The sequence below is a fragment of the Chelonoidis abingdonii genome, chromosome 8, assembly GCF_003597395.2.
Source record: "Chelonoidis abingdonii isolate Lonesome George chromosome 8, CheloAbing_2.0, whole genome shotgun sequence".
Lineage (NCBI taxonomy): Eukaryota > Metazoa > Chordata > Testudines > Testudinidae > Chelonoidis > Chelonoidis abingdonii.
The window spans coordinates 2,133,490-2,150,147 of record NC_133776.1 but is presented as its reverse complement, the minus strand read 5'-3'; the positions used below and the strand labels follow the sequence as shown (position 1 = coordinate 2,150,147).

Genomic DNA, 16,658 nt, shown 5'->3' with positions numbered 1-16,658 from the left:
ATGGGCACGTTACTCTGATACAGGAAATGAAAACGACAGGTTTCCTTCCACAATTAAATCTTTGCCTGATTGTAGAGCTGATTCAAGACATCTCTATTCTGAGTTTGTTCCTCATCACTGTACTGTCTGGGCACCTTCCAGTCATGCATTAAGCAATGTGACTAACATCTATGTGTGCTCCATTCGGTCTCTCATTTTGGCAGTTTTAATAGAATTTCCAATGCTTAATGAACATTTTGAAACCTGTGGTAGGCTCTGAGCGCTGTTTATGGTAGTGCTGTGGCATTAATTACCTTCTCTTTTATAGGGATGTGGGACCTGACACATGACAAGTTCTCAAAAACGTAACTAGTGTCAGATCAAAAGTCTCAGTAGTTGTCATTTTCACCTCCGCCTAGCGATCTCAGCTCTGATACTATGCTCCTGCATTGTCAGATATGGGGTGATAACTTCATGTTTGCCAGTCTATAGAGCCCTGGGGTCTGCTCTGGGAAATACAGTCGGCTTCTGTTCTGTTTGATTGGGGAGGGGAAAATGTGTTGCTGGAAACAGTTTCATTAGCTAAGAAGGGCTCATGTGCAGATCTCAGGCCGGTGTGGGTCAAGACGTTGATTAATTAGTAGCCTACACTTTCATCAATACAATGCACAATTCATGTTTTATGGTGGGTTTTTTTTCTAAGAGCATTTTTAGCTATGTTAAAATAAAATGGCAATGCTAAGTACTTGTGAAAGTATCTTTAATGTCTACAGACAAGCTGGCTTTCTTACTGCTGGTTTTGCGCCATCCCCTAGCATGAAGTAAAGGTGAGGCTCATCTTAAGTGGCTGTTGATAACTTTACTCAAATATGATTTGAGGATAAAGTATCATTAATGCTGGTAACTAGATTGACTTGAGTGATGATGATTATACATCTTCTAGCTAGACTCTATTCCTAGCATCAGTTTCTTGCGGTGCTTGCATGGTTCTCACTTATAGCATGTTACCCATACAAGCTGGGGTATCTAAATTTCCTTTAGCTGAATCCTCCCCTGAAACAAGAAGGAAAAGAGAGAATGTTTGCTTCCCCACCAGAGGCAGAGAATCTGACTCCCCTGATATTTTTCCTGTTGTGGTCTAGTTAAACAAAGTACTTGGTCAATTTACCATCAGGAGGTCATAGAAGAGCTCATGTCCATAAAACTAGGATGTGTTAAACCAGCTCCTGGAGATCTGGCTATATTCGGATGTGTATAAAATGGATGTGCTAAATATTTTGCTTTTGGTTTAGGGTTCTAAGAAGATGCTAACTATTCAAAGTAAGATCAGTAATCCATCATTATAATAGCACCTCACTTGTTCTATCAGCCACGCAGAGCACCTCCTCCCACCACTCCCCATACCACCAAGAATACCAGTATTCCAAGTGCACCCAAAAATGAACTGCCTGTTTTCAAGGGCTGGAAAAGTGATTTAGTGCAAAAATTGATTAAGTTTTGCCAGTCGCTCTGGGCTCCAGCTAGTAAAACATCATAGTGCTGTTTTTATCTTCCTAGCTCTATAAAGCAAGTCTTCTCCACAAATGTGATTAATACTTTTGTGTCATGATTATCCAATCTCAGTGAATGTACTTTGAAGTTCAAAATCTACAGGAAGTATTCATTTAATCTTGCCATATATTTGTATCTCTTGCATGGTACAGTAGATTTGAGAAACATATTTGATAACAGTAAAAGTTAGTTTTACTATGATGTTACTTTGGTTAGCAGCTTTGTTCATTCTATGCTGGCTACCAGTAATGAAGTGGTACGCTAGCTTTTCTGCAAGCTTGCATTTTAAGCCTGTATATTTTTAATGAATCATGGATTTACTATATGAACTATTATTAATTCCATTTAAACTTCTCCGTACTGCAGTGCTTTTATTACACTAATGAGCTAATTGTTTAAGAATCATTTACATGATTCATTCTCCTGTTCTGCCTTTTTTTAAAAACTTCAGCCACTGAAGGGCTTTTGACAAACCAATATTTATAACAGTTTGACAGCAGAATGAGGAACAGCGTTTGTCTTTGTAACAGCTTGAAGAAAGGGCCTTTCCAGCACCCAGCCATGCAGTTACAATCTTGACCTCTTTCTTATGCTGGGAACATACACACAGCAGACAAGCAGCACCTCCCATGAGTTTTCTTGACCCTCTGACTGTCCATTCACTTCCCATCTGTTTTGCAGTCTTAAAGGAACAGAGGGGGCCCTCTTCTTATAAATCTGTCTTTACAGGTGATAAATGATGTTCTGTCTCTTTAAGGGCTGCCTGGGTGGTTTTTCCTTTTTTCTTAAAGTTTTAGCTTTCCTGTCGGACACATCCAGAGGAAAATATGGTATGTGAACAAGAGGAAACTGGCAAAAAAATGTGTTGAGCCAATGTCCAAGAATTTTTTTAAATTCAGCAGGACATGACCCTGCAATGATCAGTAAATTATAGTAGCTCTGAGCCATTTGGGAGTTGGGAAAAGGCATGTTGATTCAAGTTTTGTAACTTGTAGTTACAGGGGTTGTTTTGGACAATCTTTAGAACACTGCTCCCACATTGTTTTAGCAAAAACTGGAGTTTTCTATGGTCCTATAGAATATGGAAGAACGTGGCACAAAGGGCTGAACCAAGAAGAGATTGTGTCACTTAGCCCCTTTTATATTTGTTCAGTGTGGTTTTGTATATGTAACTGGGATAATACGCTAGTTAGCCATAAGTTAAAATCCCACTTTCTGCAGTGGACTGTTGATCCATATTACCAGATATGAAGAGTATGATGCTGGGCATTCTAATCAATCTGACTATAGACTGGATTTTCTGCTTTCTGAAGGAAAGATGATGTTTTCATAACAGCAAATCAGCGATTTTCCTAAAGGAGCTGTAGCAAGCTAACTCCTTGTGTAGAAGGAATTCAGGGAAGAGAATGGAAAAAATTGACTTAGGAGGAAAGATTTAAAAGAACTAAAATATAAACACCAGATAAAAGGAATAATGGATCAAAACCTAAGAATATCAGAAGGGTGTAAGCCCTCAAAAAGGAGAGGAATTATTTAACAAAGTACAAGAAGCCAGAACTATAGGGGTTATACATGTTGTTTCATAGTGCCGCCTCGTCTACAAGGTGCTTCATCAAAGTTGGTAATAGAAGATAGGTCCCCATCGTCAAGGAGTTTATAATCTCAGACCCTGATCCTGCAATTCAATGTCTATAAGTGGGCTCCATTGACTTTGGTGGGTCTCTGTGCAGATCAGACTGTAGACTCAAACCCTGAATGATAGACTGATGGACAGGTGAGAATGCAGCATACACCAAAAATGGGAGGGAGGAGGGCAAGGAAGCGCAAGTGGTCACTCAGTTCAGGCATGCATGTGTCATGGCTGTGCAAATATTTCCTCCTCTTTTTAAAGAATAAACTTTTTTTGTAGGTGATGGTTTGATACTGAGTAAAAGTTTCAGGCTGAAACTTTTGACAGAGAGAGGTGTTGCTCTGCGGAATAGATTCCTACAGAGTGTTCGATGCCCCTAAAAGTAGCCTGAACAAAGAACCAGAGACCATACTGCTGGGAGCAATCCTGTATAGGCAAGGAAATGGACTGATGCCCATCTCCCATTGTCTAACTTGTAAGACTGAGAGGCAGCATATCTTAGTTGCAGAGAGGACATTAGAACTCAGACGATTTTCTGCCAGCCTTGTGCTCATTCCTCTAAGGCCCCAAATGAGAAAAACATCTTTACTCAGGAACACACTTACACATACTTAAAAGCTTACCTAAATAGGGATCTAAATGTTTGATTTCTGAGCAGATGACTTTACCTCTCTGAGTTTTCCTGTCTGCAAAATGGGAATACTAACCATTTCCTAGAAGACAGGGATGTTTGTGTGGATTCCTTCTTAATGTTTGTAACATCAGAAGTATTATGATTTAGTTCACTAAGTACAGACAACTCTAGTCCCTTTCCTCCAATGTAACTGTTCATCTGTAGATGAGAAGAAAAATAGTTTGTGAAGGTTTTCCCCTTCATATTTATATCAGAGTCAGGGAACAGAAGTGTACAATAAAAAGTAAAGGCTTGTCTACATGGGAGAACTTTACTAGTATATTTACAGCAGTATAACTATATCATTTTTAACTCGTCGTGTGGACGCTGTCTTATTCTGGAATAAGAGTGGTTTCTTTCAAATTTGCTTAAACCCCTTCCAAGCAACATAAGCTTTGGAAAATGAGAAAAAATGACATATATTGCACATAGGTGTATATATGTGTGTGTGTGTGTGTGTGTGACACATATATTCCCAGCCAGGAACTGGGAATGTGTGACAGGATGGATCACTTGATGATTACCTGTTCTGTTCATTCCTTCTGGGGCACCTGGCATTGGCCACTCTTGGAAGACAGGATACTGGGCTGGATGGACCTTTGGTCTGACCCAGTGTGGCCATTATGATATTATGTTCTTATGACACTTTTGTATTTAGTGTCCATGTGAGGCGTTAAAGTGCTGTAACTATAGCAGTTTAAATTCACACATCATCAGGTAACAGTATAACTTCCTCATGTAGATAAGCTCTAGGAGGTTTCTTGAGTCCTAAATATTATTCCAAGGCCAGGATGACAACCTTCTTCAGAAGCCCGTGCTGCTTCTGCCATATGGATAGTCTAGTAGAAAAAGTTTTAAACTGATACTTTGAGTTAGTTGAAGGGGAAAGGTTACCCGCAACTCCTCTTGCTGCTGCACTGCTTGTGTGTGTGTGTGTGTGTGTGTGTGTGTGTGTGTGTGTGTGTGTGTGTGTGTGTGTGTGTGTGTGTGTGTGTGTGTATGAGAAGATCCTGTATATGCATAAGTTTTTTTGGATATAATTCGTAAATCTGTCTTCAAGTTGCATTTCTCCGTCTAGGAGTTTGTGGCATACCTCAACGTAACATCTAAGCACCTATTATTCTGAAAAGGCAGTCTCATTGCCAATGATGCATAGCTGTGTTGCTTTTAATGTTAGATTAACGCAGAAGTGATCCTATATTTAGTCAAATGTATGTATTTTGAAAAACTAAACAAAAATATGGATTTATGTCATCAAAGAGAAGAATTAGTAAACAGGACATCTTTGTCTACAGGGCTACCTCTGAGGAAACTTTTACACCATTTGTTTTCAGTCATGACAGAGATGTCTTGCACTGGAAAGCTAAATTCCTCTTTTAGAAAAAGTAATTTGATTATAAAGCTGATTATTTTTCTTACTCTTACAGCATTATATGAAAAGTTTCTTTCTGTTTTATTGCTTTGTTATTCACCCCTACCTCATCAGCTTTGCTTGGAAGGTAACTGGCTTCAATTTTAACAGCATTTCTATTGCACTCAATGCAATGCTTTTACGGGTGAGGCACGTTAATAATGTAGCTATAAAGTTGGGACCAGTAAGTAGACAATCTGTCTTTATGAGACTGAATATTTTTGCTGTTGATGTTAACAACAAAAGTAAACCTTATCCTTGGCTGGGTCTTTCTGTATTCACTGTGAATTCAGATCCTAATTACAGATCAATTAGTCTGGTTTTGAGCCTTTTAGAGTCCGTGTCAGAGGATTAATGACATGAAAATGAGTGGGCAGCGGTATCATTTCATGTGGAGATAAAGAGGGAACAAGCATGAATGAGTCTCTGAAGCCGTCTGAATAAAGAATTTCTTCATTCTGTGTCAGTGGAGGTTTATGGGATATTGGGAAAGGATTATGGGAATATTCATGACCAGATCAGGAGAAATAATGAATTGATGTATGGAACAGCTCATCTTTTAGGTAAACATTGGGTAAATGGAAAGTAGAATGGGCATTCATTGCCTGTAGGCCTGTGTGTTTCATGTTCCAATGCTAGAAACAAGGAGTTTGTTATAGTTTTTTCCCGCGCTGGTTTCGCTTAAGTTTTGATCACTGTTTAACAGGTGGTGTAAGACTCATGCATTCATAACTCCAAATCTGTATTAAAACTATCAGAGTTATGAGCAACACTCTAAATATAAACTTCAGAAGTAAATTAGAACTGTAGCATTTGGAAACCTGATGTGATATTGGAGCATTGGATAGTAACTCAGGAGAAAGTTCAGTGGGTTAGAGAAATACATACTTGTCAGCATGTTAAAAGTTTATCTTGTAGTCTGTGAGTTATTTTTACTTAGAATAATATAATATTGCTACAAAAATGTCTTCCATATGTAGTAGGCATCTCCTTAATGTATACTCATATGTAGAAGTGTCCTAGTTTGAAACCCAAAGAGACTACTGGGTTTTTGAGAAAGTTTTCATTTGCAATATTAAATATACTGAAATTGTGCTGTTTAATTGGAGATGGGCTCAAGCCAAGAAGCTTGGACCCAGATCTGGAGCAGAACCCCTGGGAAATCGTGTGTGTGTGTGTCTGTGTCTGTGTGCTGGGGAAGGGGCGAATATTAATCTGTCTCACAAGCAAAGTGTGTTGGATCCAGAAGCAAACTTCCCCAAAATTTGATGCAGTTAACATCTATAGTTTCTGTTTGGATCAATTATAGTTACCATCCTCTTGTTCTGAATTTAAATGATATGAAGTACTGACATACTTACCGTAAAGTATTCAGTCACTGCACTATGTTGCTCATCAAAATAAGTATCTCCAAGAATTTAAAATTACCTTCTTACTAATCACAGTTGTGTGAATGTACTTTCTGCCATTATGCTAAATGAAAAGCAAACTAAATAGCAGAGTACTATTACTGTGTGCTGCATTGTGGATTTTAGAAAGAAATACATTTTACCTGTTGATTAGTGTCTGTTTCAGTGCAATAAGCTGTATTCCTACTGCAGATACAAAGCTTCATATGACTATATTATAATTTCTTGACAGACTTTTCAACTGTTTTATTCCAAAGTTACTTAAAGACCTCATAATTATTACAGTTAAGGAGTTACTTCAATTTTATCCAGGTATAAAAACTGATAAAGTGCTTATGATAACAATGGAGGCAACTTTAGTATGTCTGTTCTCTAAACATACACAACTGATGGACTACATTCTGGTGGAATAAACATTGGCTATTCTGTTACTTTAACATGCCTTGATTGAAAAATTAAAGTAGGTATTGTTGGCACAGACCGACAACCCCCACATCCCCTTTTTTTAAAGGTGAACTCATAAATTATGGATTTGATTGATGTTGTGAATTTCTAGCACTGGGCTATTTCACTAACCAAGGGTTGAGCAGGAAAAATATTTGCATTTAATGTTGTTAAATCTGTCTGCTTTCAATCAAACTAATAGCTTGATCAGTATAAAAATCATATTTGAGGAAAGAACGTTGGACTGAATAAAGCAATCCAAACCAAAAATAAATAGTTCAGAATTACATTACTCCCCAAGGTAAGATGTATATATCATAATTACAAAAATAATTTTGACGCATTTGTCAAATATAATACGAAATTAGCCTTTGAAAGCTATATGGGTTGTGCGGCGCACCCCCCCCCCCCCCCCCCGAAACAAAAAAACCAATCTTTAACCAGTTTTGAATCCAACAGCAGCATGTCGTCTTTAGCAACATGGCTTTACTGAGGCCTCATCTCTGTTATATTTTAAGTCTTGGGATGAAATCCTGATCCTACTGGATTCAATGGGACTTGTGCTCTTGACTTTAATGGGAGCAGAAATTTACCCTTTGTCCATATCTGCAAGACTAGAAATTATCCGGACCCAGAATAGCTAAAAAAACTGTCTCAAACTTCAAGACTTTGGCTGCCCTGAATAGCACTACTCCTGAGGAATGCATATGAATGCACTCAGATTAACAAAACAAACATACATATCATTTCCCAGGCAGGGAGTGGGGGGATTGGAGAGGAAGCTGCACTTGAAAAGCATACATCTCATTATTTAATTTTTAGCTTTGGAAAACATTCAGACACCACAGAGATGAACATGGTCTAGGTCGAGTATAGACTAAGATAGCCCGATGTCTTTAATGAAATGCTTCTGGTATTTTTAGCCCAGTGTAGGGTCCCCAGGAACACAGGTCAGCACACACTATCACTAAGTTCGCTCCGGTGTACAGATCCTTTCTTTGCTCATTAGAATGCCCCATGACAAAGTTGGTCAGGAGACTAAACTACATCTGGCCATCAGAAGAGTGGTCCAGCCAACTTGAGTTGAGGTCATAGAGAGACCGATGCGAGAGCTGCCTGCCCATGCCTGGCATGTGGACAGTAGAGTCAAATTCCCGTTTCTGCCAGGCTGTTAACAAAACACCAAGAAACCCTGAAATAAAGTTGACAGCTTTGTTTTACTGTATCTGTTTCAAATGCTAGCCAATTAATGTTAACAGCTTTTTTTCAGTTGCAGAATTTTTCTTTATTATTAGAGTATATTTTATATCGCTCTTAAAAATCTGGTCTGCTGAAATGTCCTTTTTATCCTAACAAGATGAGTTTATTCTTGTTTCTGAAACACACTTTAGTGTAAAGTATGAGGATTTTGTCATTTCATTGTTAGATGAAACAATTATTTCTCCTAGCTACCACCTACAAACACTCCCTTGGGTGGTCACATTTGGTGCTTGCTCCAGCTGCGCACGTATCCCGTTCAATCACGGCTAAAGTGTACTTTGGTTTTTTAAATGTAATAAGTAGCCACAAAAACTAATGGAAGGTAACCACAAGCGTCCCTTATAACCTCACAAAGGGAATCTGGGGCTTTGTCCCAGATGATATGCTTAGCTTGCTAAAACTAGATTTGAACGTTTGCACACACATTGTATCTTTTATTAGGCTGAACGCTTGATTTCCAGATTCTAAGTACAGTGATCCACTTCTTCCCTTTCCTTCACACACTTAAAAAAGGAGTAACTGGCTCTGCATAGGTTTACAACAGGGGTTCTCAAACTGGGGGTCATGAGCTGTCAGCCTCTACCCCCAAACCGCACTTTGCCTCCAGCATTTATAATAGTGTTAAATATATATTTTAAAAAGTGTGTTCTTAACGTATAAGGGAGATCGTGCTCAGAGGCTTGCTGTGTGAAAGGGGTCACCAGTACAGAAGTTTGAGATCCACCAGTTTACAAGAAGCAGCTTCAAGCAGGGGCAGAAAAGCATACAGGCTTTTCAATCCCATTAGGTTTTTAAGTTGGTTCTGTAAATCACTGCAGTTTACATATAACATGTAGATACTCCAAGGTCTTGAGGGGAAGAGAGGGACACAGTGATGGTAAAAAAATTAAGGGTTTGGAGTTTTTTTTTAAATTTCCTACTGACATTTTGTTTTCAGTAACTGCACGTAGGTTTGTCCTGTGAGTGGTTTTGCTAATGGGGAAAATGATTCCAGATTTAGAGGTTTTGTGGAATATACTTCTGACTGCATCCTTTTGGTCAGTGCTAAGATGCAAGGGACCAAGACTAGATATATCATTGAATATTTAACTCAGATAGGATTCTTTGCTCCAAGCACACACTCTCTTGTACCAGGTGTCTTGTACGTTGAGGTCTGCTTGCTTGCAATTCTGCCTGTTAAGTCACTAACTTTTAACTGTTTCTTGAATGATAAATGGTGTTTGTGCTACTAATGTGGAGAATAATATTGGGCTAAAAGAGAGAGGGATTAGTGCACTTCACTTAATGGGTAACAACTCCCACTTTATAACAATGGGTGCACAGTTGACTTGATGTATGTGAACCAGTGGAAATCTAAGCTTTTCAAAACATAGCTATTTCAGTATCAGATTGCTTTGCTGCATTTTGAAATTATTAAATTAGCATTTATGGTAAAAAGATATCTACTTGGAAAAGTTCTTTAAAGAAAAAAAGTCTTAATAGAGAATCTTTTATTTTTTGTCTGATGCAGGAACTGGTCACAGAGGCATTCAATGCATCAAACATTTAGGATAATGATTGCTTACAGAATTGGGTTTTGCTCTGTTTTATAGTTGAGTTTTTTTGTATCTATCCTCAATAAAATAGCTAGAAATTTGAATGGCAATCTTTTTAATCTTTCTAGAAAAAGTTCGGGAAATCCAGGAAAAACTTGAAGCCTTCATTGAAGCCCTCCATCAGGAGAAGTAGATTGTTCAAGCAGGTACAATGTTCTTACTCTCCTATACACACACAACAACCCATCACACAGAATGCTGAAGGAATTGTTTCCTGAAAATCCATTTCATTTTACAGCTTTTCCTTGCTTCTGCTGTTAGGTTATAGAGACAAGGTGGGTGAGGTAATACATCTTTTATTGAACCAACTTCTGTTGGTGAGAGCGACAAACTTTCGAGCACATAGAGCTGGGAAACATACTCAGAATGTCACAGCAAAATGCAAGGTAGAAAAGATTGTTTAGCATAAAGAGTTAACACATATTGTAATGGACCATTCAAGGTAGAGTGGCCAGTCATAGAACAAAAAGAGAGGGTTAGTGGGTTACAGATTGTTGTAATAAGCCATAAATCCAGTATCTCTGTTCAGGCCATGATTTTTGGCATCTTGCAGAATAATTAATTTAAGCTTCCAGGCTCGTTGTTTCAAAACGTTATGCAGGTTTCCTTTGAGGATGAGGACTGAGAGGTCAGATATAGAGTGATCACTCTGTGAAAAGTGTTCACCTGTGGGTGATAGGGAGTTTTTATGTTTTATCATTTTCCTGTTTGAGTTCATTCAAGGGCGTAGTAATTGTCTAGTTTCACCCACATCCTTGTAATTCGGACATTTAGTGCACTGGATGAGGTACACCATGTGTTGATAGGCACGTAAAGGATCTATGGATCTTGAAAGTTGTGTTGTGGGAGTGTTGATCAGTGTAGCAGTAGAGAGATGATTTCAGATCTTGTATCTGTTATTCTGGCGGGGTCTGATGCCACTTTGAGTTGGTGTGTCCTGGTCTGTAGGAAACTTGCTTCTGATGATGAGTATGGAGAGATTGGGGGGTTGTTTGAAGGCCAGAAGTAGAGGTTCAAGAAAATCGAGTATGGGTTGTAGTTGTTGATACCTTGTATGGGTTCCAGTATGGAGTGGTAGGGGACAACTAGGGGTGTGAGGTTGGAGGAGGTTTTATTTCTGTGTTAAAGCAGGTTCTCTTGGGGTATTTGGGTGGGTGATATGATCTACTACTCTTGTGGTATGTTCTTGCTTGCTGAAGGCGGTTTTAAATACGTTAAGGTGTATATCTCAGACTTTCTCCTTAGAGCATCTTGTGTGTTATCTGAGTGCCTGGCTGTAGATAACCTAGTTCTTGGTATGTTTGAGGTGGTTACTGGATCTATGAGGGTAGATATAGTGATCCGTGGGTTTCTTGTATATAGTTGTCTGTAGGGTTCCGTTGTTGAAGCTGATTGTGGTGTCCAGGAAGTTGATGCTCATGTGGAAGTGCTCCAGAGAAAGGTTAATGGATGAGTGGTAGTTGTTGAAGTTGTGGTGGAAATCTATGACGGCGTTTAAGCTGTACGTTCAGAAGATGAAAATATCGATATATCTCAGGTATATCATTTGGTGTCAAGGTGGCCCATGAAGAGGTTGGCATATTGGAAGCCATCCTAGTACCCATGGTTTGGACAAAATATTTGTTGTTGAATGTGAAATTGTTATGAGTGAGGAGGAAATGACTGAGTTTGGCAATGTTAGGAATGGATATGTGAGAGTTGTCCATTGTCTTGTAAATATTTGAGGCAGGCAGTCATGCCATCATTGTGAGGGATGTTGGTGTATAGGGAAGTGACATCCATGGTGGCGAGGATGGTGTTCTGAGGGAGCCTGTTAATGTTGTGTTGTTTATGAAGAAAGTAGGTTGTACCATGAAGGAAGCTGGCCCTTTGTGTGCTGTGTGGTTTGAGGTTGATTTGTATGAGTCCCAATATTCCTTCAGTAAGAGTGCCGTGGCCAGGTCTGATTGGTCTGCCTGGATTCCCTTGTATGTAGAAGGCATGTGGGGAATGAGTTTGTGGAGTTTGTCTCGGAGGTGTTTGAGGAAGGATTTGATGATACCCTTAAGTTCCTGGGTAAACTGTGGTGTGGGGTCATCTTTGAGTTCTTTATAGTAGTTGGAGCTAGAGAGTTTTTGCTACGATACTGAGAGTTCCTTTCCCAGACCTGAAGAAGAGCTCTGTGTGGCTTGAAACCTTGTCTCTCTCATGAACAGAAGTTGGTCTAATGAAAGATATTGCCTCCCCCACCTGGTCTCTCTCATATCCTGAGACCGACACAGCTACAACTCCATTCTCTAGGTTAGTTATTCAGGTCTCATGAAACAGCTCTAAGATACACTTTGAGTGCACAATTTGTATCAACATTAAAATGTGAGATCAGTTATAGCCCATTGTAATCAAAATGTGACAATACCTCTGTTTTTGTAAAGTATTTTTGAGATCCTTGTTTGAAAAGTGCTAGATAATGCACATGAAAATTATTGTCAGCACTCAAGTATGAGTGTCATTTTCAGATTTCATTCATGTCCATCATCTAATTCCTGTGTTAATTCTCAGAGTATATAAGGCATTATGACTGAGCTGTATAATATGATTGCACGTGTTGTTAATTACATTCATTGCCTTTTTATATTTCAGCTGAATTTTTACTATAAGAACGCAGGCCTTTCCCAAAATGCATTGCACAAAGAAGACAGAATGAACTGGCTTTGCTGTCCCATTCTTCTTCCTGTCGTACCTTTTTGAAGCATCCTGTGATGTCAAAGGGGTGAGGGAAGTAGTTTCTCACATGGGATTGAGACGTATTGAACAAAACCTCCCATTTGAATTTTTGAAGCAAGACAAACATGACAGCAGAATCCAGTTTTTGTTGTGTTGAAATGAAAAGATGAGGGAATGCCAGAGTTGTCCAATTAAGTTCTGTTCCTGAGAGGATGGAGAGACTTTTATTTCTTGGCTGTGGTCTAGTATGGCAGGACTGGAGCAGATTCATAAAGTGGTTTTATCCAGTGTCAGTTTCTTGCCTGCAAATAATCCTGAGAGTTTGAAATAAAGATGTATCATTTGTACATACATGAATTAACACCCTTCTAACTAATATTGGTTGTATCTCTATACAGTTTGTTGAAGCATCCTCAGTTGCTAGGGTACACCTCTAATACACTGTGGTTAGAAGAGAGATCTGAGAGAGAGAGGGGCTTTACTTAAGCACTTGAGCTATTGTCATCAGAAGAATTCTGCCAGTTCCTTTCATTTGAAAAATACAGGCTGTCATTCATTGACTCCTTAAAAAGTTTGGCTCAGGAAATAATGTGAACAGCTGCTCATTTTATGGCTACTTTCCTAGTAGATGATGATACTCTGAATCATAGCCAATCACATTTCATTTTGAGAGTTGCCTGGACACTAACTGGGTTTCCTGTTAACTTTCCCCATGTCCTATTGGAAAGTAAGCTAATTATGTGTGTGGGTCATACAGAAAAATAATTTAACAATGTAACTCACTTTGTTTGACCCTCTCAAATAAACATTTCAGAAAAAAAGATCAAAAACAGATTTTTTATATATATATTTTCTTTTTATTGGGGACTTTAAGGCCAAAATTGCTTTAAAGTAGTGTAATGCACAAGATCCCTTCATAGCCACTTGCTTTGTGTCGTTTAGACTGATATAGCTGTTCAGTGGTGGTGATTTCCTTCAGTCTCTCAGATTGCCCCCAAAGCAATCTGCAAGTGACATACCAGAGCTTGGTGGATTAAACCAATATTCACCAATTCTTTGAGGTATCACATAGACTTTTGCTTACTTGATTTTACTTGTTTCCTCTGTTATCCCATCTGCCAGTTATACATTTTGTATAATATAAGCCCCAAATAAATGAACATCATCTTTTTTTACATATCTTGACTTAGCTACTATTGCTGTTAAAGTTGTTAATGAGACAGATTTAAGAAAAGTATCTAAATACAATTTCACAGATGTCCAGTGACTTTTTAAAGCCTCTTTTTATTTTTCTTCTGACACTCTTGATACAAGTGAAGTAATCCAGCTAAAATTGACAAATGGTGCTGAATACTTGAATACTGCCCTGGAAGAGGATGTTAGAGAGGTTCAAAACAGTTCCTTGTGCAATTATCCCAAAGTGTAGGTTAGGAAATTGACATAGGCTTGTGTTCTTCCCTCTGAAAGAGGCGAATGATTTGAATTACTGGTAATTGAGAATAAGAAGGAATCAGTATGTAAGAACATGTATCATTTTGCTTCTGACACAGAGAGCAACACTAGAAGTGAAACAGGAAACCCCTAACATTTGATAATCAAAAATAAGACTTTAAGCACCATTGTGTAAAAAAAAACTAAAGTGTAGTTTTGCATACTGTGGTGCTTAAAATTAAACATGGCAAGATAATCTAACAGATTGAGCACTGGGGCTTCTTTTTTCTTAAAGCCACCTGATTACAGGAAAAGGAGTGCACTTTAAAAAAAAAAAAAAAAAAGGTAAATTGGTTTATATGATCTTTTGGCACAGACTGTGAGTAATTTCAGAAGTTTAAGTTGTTTCCACAACAGTGAAGGAAAGCAGATTCCATAGACTGTATATCACATGAACTAGTCTGTACTTGTATGAAATCCCTCTCTGTACAAAAAACCTTTTTGCGTTTACTTGACATGATCACTGTTTAAAATCTCTGTGTAGTGTAAATGTTGCAAAATGTCACATCCAGTGGTCCCATATGCACCTTTTTTTCAGCATGGTATCTACAGTCTTTGGTTCTAATTTCTCTATTGCTAATCTGAGTCTTGGCATGGTGTGTTCCTTGAGAGCTGGGTATTTATTGAATGCAGATGTAATTGAAGGGAAAATAATAAAATTCAGGCTTTGAACACTAAATGTTCATGTCGTATGCACAGTTTAAAAGTTACTCAACCTCCTTGTGACTCTGTTTCCGGATCTGCAAAATAATGGTAAAGGTACTCCACCTTTGTAATGTGCTTTGAGATCTAGGAACATGGAGCATTATGCAACTGCTGAATATGGCTACTATTTTAATATATAAATCACACCCTTTGGATCTGTTTTTTATCAGATTTTCCTGAAAAATTCCTGGATTTTGAAAAAGCCGGGATTTGGGTTTGACCAGTTTTAACTCACATTCTACCCCCTCAAAGAATCCCCACTGGATGACACGGCACATCTGCGGAGAGGAGGGTAAAGGCTGTTTGGTGGCTGCTGCTGTGCAGAGGGACCTGGGTCCCGGGAGCTGAGAGGGGCTCCCTGCCTATCTTGCTCCCTCAGAGTGGGGCAGGGAGCCAGGTGACCACCCCCATCTGCTCTACCTGCCAAGAGAGCCCCCTCCTGATTTTCAGCATGGCTCCATGCACAGTGGCAGGGAGCTGGGTCTTGGCCGCCAAGAATGCTTGACAGCTGCAGAGCCAGGCCCACAGTGGAGGGATCCCCTCACCTCTCTCGTCCTCTGGCACCTCCATTTTGTGTTTTTCCTGATTTTCACCTGTTTTTTAATGTTTTTATGCATACTGATAAATTCCCAGGAAATTGTAAATAAAATAAAAACAAAACCCAATGGGCCTTATATAACTACAGTATTTCTCCGTTAGTGTTAATATAGCACTATATGTAGGCGTTGTGCTTTACAGATAAACAAGACATGGTCCCTGCTTGAGAAGCTTACCAGCTCTCTCCTGTTTTGGTCGTGCATAGATCTTTGTCTCCGTGTCAGTGAAATTCGCTCAGGCTGTTACACCAGACTTTAATGTGTGTTAGGTTCTCTTATACCACACAGATGTTCAGTAAGACAGTGGAATTGGGAATTATGATGAAATGGAAGTCAACTTATTAACAGGTGCATTCTGGAGTGCTAACCCATGCCTTGCAGATTCAGGAAAATGTTACAAAAGCAATTAAAAAACCAAAAAGTAAAACTGATATTAAAGATGTTGCCTACCTGTTTTGCAAAGCCTAAATAGACACAGAAATACCAGTACATCTTTTACTATTTTGATTTAATGTCCGGCTTCTAGTAACTAAAAATTCTTCGAGTGCTTGCTCATGTTGATTCCATTCTAAGTGTATACGTGCCCATGTGAGCATGGTTGTTGGAGTGTTTTGCCTTAGCGGTATCCGGAGGGTCAGCAGTGACACCCCCTTGAGTGTCATGCTCATGTGTTGGTATATCAGGCACTGCCAGCCCTATGCTCTCTCAGTTCCTTCTTACCGCAACGGTCAGCAGGCAGACTCAGGACGGCCCCACCGTGGTCACTGGAAGGGGGTTCCTCTGGCACTGAAGGGCAGTTCAATCCCTCGCCCAGACCCCATCGTCGTGATTGGGCACCTGAGTCCACATCAACAAAGGCGCTGCCTTGGCAGCATGGGCCAGTGGCCAGTGCAGTGGCCTTATTGGAATGCATGGGGCGTGCTGGTCATGACGATGCCCCCTTCACACCGCTCATCTGCCACTGTCTTGGAGCAATATTTGGCACCAGCAGCACCTGGCTTGGTGCATGAAGCACACTCGGAGGTCGAGGCAGAGGAGACTGAACCCACCCCTAAACCTCCCTCCCTTACAGTGGACAATGCTCCAAGGCCTGCCCCGGTGGTACAGTCGTCATCTTCGCCCCCGGACAAGGTGGTCGCAGGCCCTCGAGGGCTAATCTGCCAGACGATTTTAAAGAATACTAGGCCCTGCTTTGACAGGTGGCCAAAAAC

General features: G+C 39.5%; 1 protein-coding gene across 1 annotated transcript in view; it reads left to right on the top strand.

The window, feature by feature from the left end:
• Positions 1 to 14,825, top strand: part of OPA1 (OPA1 mitochondrial dynamin like GTPase) — an 88,654-nt gene extending 73,829 nt beyond the window's left edge. The window contains 2 exon segments of the mRNA XM_075069044.1: positions 10,021 to 10,098; positions 12,572 to 14,825. Coding sequence (XP_074925145.1) covers positions 10,021 to 10,085 — 65 coding nt within the window. The 3' untranslated portion in view covers positions 10,086 to 10,098; positions 12,572 to 14,825.
• Positions 14,826 to 16,658: the final 1,833 nt, after the last annotated feature.